The 5,193-nt window shown below is 36.5% G+C and overlaps 1 protein-coding gene across 1 annotated transcript; it reads right to left on the bottom strand.

Moving 5' to 3' along the window:
• Nucleotides 1-1,833: 1,833 nt before the first annotated feature.
• Nucleotides 1,834-4,591, bottom strand: LOC121949128. Its single transcript, XM_042494735.1, has 2 exons — nt 4,315-4,591; nt 1,834-2,600 (listed from the first exon to the last, which is right to left on the bottom strand). The coding sequence occupies exons 1-2, from the start codon at nt 4,589-4,591 to the stop codon at nt 1,834-1,836; spliced, it is 1,044 nt and encodes a 347-aa protein (XP_042350669.1).
• Nucleotides 4,592-5,193: the final 602 nt, after the last annotated feature.

The raw sequence follows: 5,193 nt of genomic DNA, 5'->3' as shown, positions 1-5,193 counted from the left end.
TCTCCTTCTCCTTCGCTCATCAACTGCCGAGAGCACAAACACAACTGAGCGAGGAGGGGCTGGACCACACTCACGGTGCATTCAAGACCTCCACAGAAGCTCGGACTTTGGAGAACGCAGAGTTTAAAAAAAAAAATCCTACTCACCTAAAACATTTTTTGCCCTAAAATAAATTCTCTTCAACACATATCATCACATCACATTAAGAAAAGTATGATTTTATTGTGTCTTACTTATGTATACATTGTGTTGTACATTTTTGCGTCATACACATATTTATTCTATTTCTAACTTTACACATTTATACATTGTATTGTAGCATAAGGCGCGCAGTTTTCTTTTTTACAGACCCAGCGCATTATAAATATTTTAAATTTTAAACATTAACATACTAGTGATAATTGTTTCTTATTGTTACTATACTTCTATTTTAAATTTAGTATTTTAAACACTTTAAACACTCAGTACAGTATACATATTTATAATTTTTAAATATGCACATACTAGAAATTATTGCTGTTGGGTTTTTTTTGTAATTCTCTATGTGTGGCATTAGAGTGACTGTAACGAACCGCAATAAAGTGTTTCTGATTCTGATTCTTCGGAAACAAAATAGAATTTCATGAATAATTTCTTTTGTATTTTGTATAAGATTTAAAACTTAGCCAATAATCAACAAGACATTACTTTGGAAATGATTGCAAAAGATATCATAATTATGAGATCCTATTTACACGATAATGGTCTCATAATTCCAATAATTTTTTTCATATATAATATTAATTAAAACATCCACATCTCATGATTATGTACCTTTGAATTAGAGTATTGTTAGATTTTCTAAGTCATCACAGTTACAGATACAGATCTCCTAATTTATTATTAAATTATGTATAGGCTATTATATATTGTAAGTTGATGATATACCAAGTCACAACTACAAGACAAAAGAGCCCAAAAAACGAATCTCTTTGGTTCCCTTTCATTGATATGACTCCTAGGGGGTCATAAAGCTACAGAGCCTCTGACATGGTATTTGAAACCTAAAAAAGTAGAAAGAATTATGAAAGATTTAAGGGTGAACCTAAATTTGAGCTCAGGGGGCTTTGGCACAACTGCAGAGAGATATGGCAATGATAACAAAATAACAGAACAATGATGTAGACTATGTAGACTACTAAAGGGAAGTGATTATTGAATATATAGTTGCAACACAGAATCATTTCAATTAGAAAACAAATGATGAAGAGGAGTATGGCGTAAACATGTGATTAATGTTACTCAGGCTACATTTTCAGATTTAAAATTATACTTAAACTGTGAACATTAAAGAACTACCAAAAAACATAGGCCACAGCCAAACAAACGTATGAACACAATGACAAACAATAATATCAAGCTGTAAAATAAACTAACTTTGCTGCTTGTTGTTCAAATAGTTACCCGGTTCAGCAACTTGTATTTATAATGTTATGTTCCCACATTTCACAGGTGGTTCATGTATTTCATCTAAATTCCGACAGATCATGAGGGTATCAGTTTGACCTCTGCCAGCATCAAAGGGCAAAATCATTGACAGAAATATACTGTTGTCCTCCTTTGTGTTTTGGCACTGAATTGTTGCAAATCAGCAGCAGTGGAGATAAAGTACTCAGGTCCTTTCCTTCAGCTAAAAAAAGTGATAAACGCTATAAAAAATGCCAACATTTAGTTTGGTGATGAAATTGTCTCCTAAAATAACATTACAACAGGGGTAGCTTGCATCCATGTAGATTCCTAAGTGTGTCAGGGTCACCTCGACAGTGCCCTGGTCTTCTGGTTTGAGCTTTAGTATCATCCTCTTTGCTCAGACTGTTGTACTGGAGGTGCTTTGCAGCAGCGATCTGCTCTGAGCCAGATGTCTGCTGCTCTCTGTCTGAATACAGCCTGACCAGCTCCCAGGTTGAATGTTGTGCCTGACATGTACATGTTAATGACAGTGAAATGAGTATATGGATCAATGAAACTAGTCAGAGAATAAAGCAAGGACATAATCCACAAAGAAGAAAACACGTACAGAACTCCTTGCAGGATGCCAGTGACAGTGACCCTCACCTGACCGCTGAACCGAGGACCTGAGAGAGACTGTCCATTTGCTACCATACGACGCATGTGCTTGAACAGGTAGACTACAGTAGAACCACTGGAAAACACCATAACGCACAGACAGAGAATGAAGTGGGACCTCAGTACAGAAACAACAATGATATGCATATCTAACAGCCATTTTGAGAAAGCTCTCGTAGACACGTCATGATCCGCTGTGACATTGTCACTGAGTCCAAATCCATCAGAGGGAGTAGTGTGTAAAATCATTGCAGTTAAATCAAACACACTGTAAATTCTCTCAACGAACCAAATGCAGTAGATGATGGATTTGATATTCTTCTTAATCCAGACGAAGAGAGCTCTCTGTGCAGGTACAATCTGATTGTAGTAGAAGAAGTTCAGCCAAACGGAGGATTTCATACTAGTGCTCAGACTGCAGAGCGTCACCACATATGAGACTTGAGTGACCTGTTGTTTTTCAGCTTGTAGCATGGAAAAGACCATCACAAAAGCTGAAATCAGGTACAAGACTGTACAGCAAATCAAGGTCGCCAGGAGAAGCTTCAGAGGTTGCTTGGTCCTTTCACCATGAAGTGGACAGGCCATGCAGAACATGTAAAATGCATTAGCCACAATGTTGATAAAAACAAGAGGCCCGTTAACTAGCAAACATGTAAAATAGTTCATCTTTACTCTGTTTGCTGTTTTCGTTTTGGTGTCTCCTTCCCTTGTAGTAAGTTTATGAATAAAGCCAGTAAGGCTCCCCAGTAATGTAGCAATTCTGAGGTATTTGCATCTCATGCAAATCAGAATATGTAAATACAGAATATTACTGTGTAATCGCCTATATGCCTATGGACATTACTCCATCTTTTATTCCATGCATGCTATAAGATATATTTTTCTGACATTCTGTTTACAAGGTTTGTTTTTGGAGCACAATTATTGAAGTTTAGAAATCTGACATCTTTGTAACAAATTAGAAAGTTGCAGCTTTTACAGAAAACTGAAACACTAACAGGATCATATAAAGTTAAATGACCGATGTAAAGCAAATTATCTAAATTTGGTGACTGAGTCTGAGTGGCTTTGACACCATGCACCCAGATATGCCAGGCATAATAAAAAAATAAAATAAAATGATGTGGCATTTTTTAATTATAAGTTTATTAAGTATGCAGTAGCAGCACAGTAATCATTTACACTAAAGAGACTGAGGAGGAGAAATATAGATCAAATATCTAATTAATGCTTAAAACATCTAAGATGTAAGCAACAGCATTGCAAAAGACTTCTGGATCTGCTTGATCTGACAGCCCTCTAGCGACTGGATTCTGAATTGATGACAATAAAAAAGCAGAAATCAAGTATTTACCGAGCTGAACACATATTATAGATAATCCAAGATGCTTGTTTTTTAATTATTTTTTAAAAAAAATTATACATCTAAGGGCTAAATAGGAGTGGTCATTAATATATATAATATATATATATATATATATATATATATATATATATATATATATATATATATATACACATATATACACACACACACATATACACATATATGCCTGTTATTTAAGCCACAGGTTAGAACATCCTTTGTCACTGGACTCTGATGAAGACACAGCATTGTTGAAATCTCAGAATTTTGCTGTCTGACAGAACCCCTTTGGATTTGTCTTCATTTTGTTTGTTGTTCTCATACCTCAAAGGATATCTCATATCCTTTGAGGTACTCCAACTCTGAGCAATGCAGCAAACCTGAGGTATTTGCATCACATGTAAATGAAGCATTTGTGAAATCACACAGAAATGGTTGTAAAGTCATTATTCAAGTGTTTTTTTGTACATCATTTGTCAATATCTATATTATATATATATATATACATACATACATATACATATATATGTATGTATATGTATATATATTATATACACACACACACACATATATATATATATATATATATATATAATTTTGCTTTTCTACAAACTTTAACATTTCTTAAAATGAAACTTCACACCTAAATCAATTTCAAGCAACACTTCCATATCACGCACTCAATAATCACACGGACATTTGGACATCAACAGATACAGTATTGGCTATGTCACGCGATGTTGACTGCATTTTCACATCATTTGTTACCATGCCAACACTACAAAGTGCTTTGAGCGCCCTCCAGATGTTGGCCGCCCTTTGCCTAAATATGGCCTGACCAATGCCCAAGTTGACTGTGGTGCCTAAAATGTACAGTGAGGAGATTGTGCAGCTGGACCAACCACCCAGGAAAAAAGGCAAGGAGAAGAGGTGGGAGACTGAAGAGAAGAGATAGAAAGTGGCATAGAGGAAGAAGAGCACTCCTTGAGAGATTCCAGTGATGGTGACTCTTATCTGACTTTGAATCCTCGGATTGGAGAAGCAGCAGTCACTCTGTGCCACACTTCTTATGTGTCTGTACAGGTAGTGTGCCGTTGAAAAGCTGGCCACCGTCATGATACACAGACATGAAAAGGTGTGCAGTTTGGTGACGTATACACAAACTTGGCTTGCAAAATACAGTCCATCATACCAATCTTCAGATACAGTCCATGTACCGTTAATATCGGTGATCCAACTGATGTGACATATTGTGCTGGCAGTGGAAATGGCACTGCAGAGGAAAATAAGAGTCACATCCAAAAGCAAAGTGGTGTACATTACAGGCTTGAGGTTCCTCTTTATCCAGGTGAGAACAGCTCGCTGTGCAGGGACGATCTGGAAGTAGAAGTAGAAGTTCAGCCAAGCAGAACATGTAATGCTGTTATACACAAAGCACAGCACAATCCCCACCAACACAGCTAACATTTCAAAGCTTCTCTCTTCCTCAAACCTTAAATACAATGATGTCAAAGTGACACAATAAATAATCGAGCACCAGACAAGAAATCCCAGTAGCATCTTTAAAGGCTGCTTGAGTCTTTGAGCGTTGCACATCAAGCAACATGCATAGAAGATGTTGGCAGTGAGGCTGAGGAAGATGAGAGGACCATTGATTAATATGAAAGTCTGCTCATCAAGATCAACGTAGACAGATTCCATTGGTGATTTAGAAAAGT

Source organism: Plectropomus leopardus, chromosome 10, assembly GCF_008729295.1.
Source record: "Plectropomus leopardus isolate mb chromosome 10, YSFRI_Pleo_2.0, whole genome shotgun sequence".
Lineage (NCBI taxonomy): Eukaryota > Metazoa > Chordata > Actinopteri > Perciformes > Serranidae > Plectropomus > Plectropomus leopardus.
This window is presented reverse-complemented; position numbering and strand designations above follow the sequence as displayed.

What these genes read in the sequence shown, in the direction of transcription:
- LOC121949128 (XM_042494735.1), bottom strand. Translation starts at nt 4,591, where the DNA reads ATGACGGTGGCCAGCTTTTCAACGGCACACTACCTGTACAGACACATA. An exon ending in CACAGTCAACTTGGGCATTG is followed by an intron (nt 2,601 to 4,314) that starts GTCAGGCCATAT and finishes ACCTGATTTCAG; the next exon opens with CTTTTGTGATGGTCTTTTCC.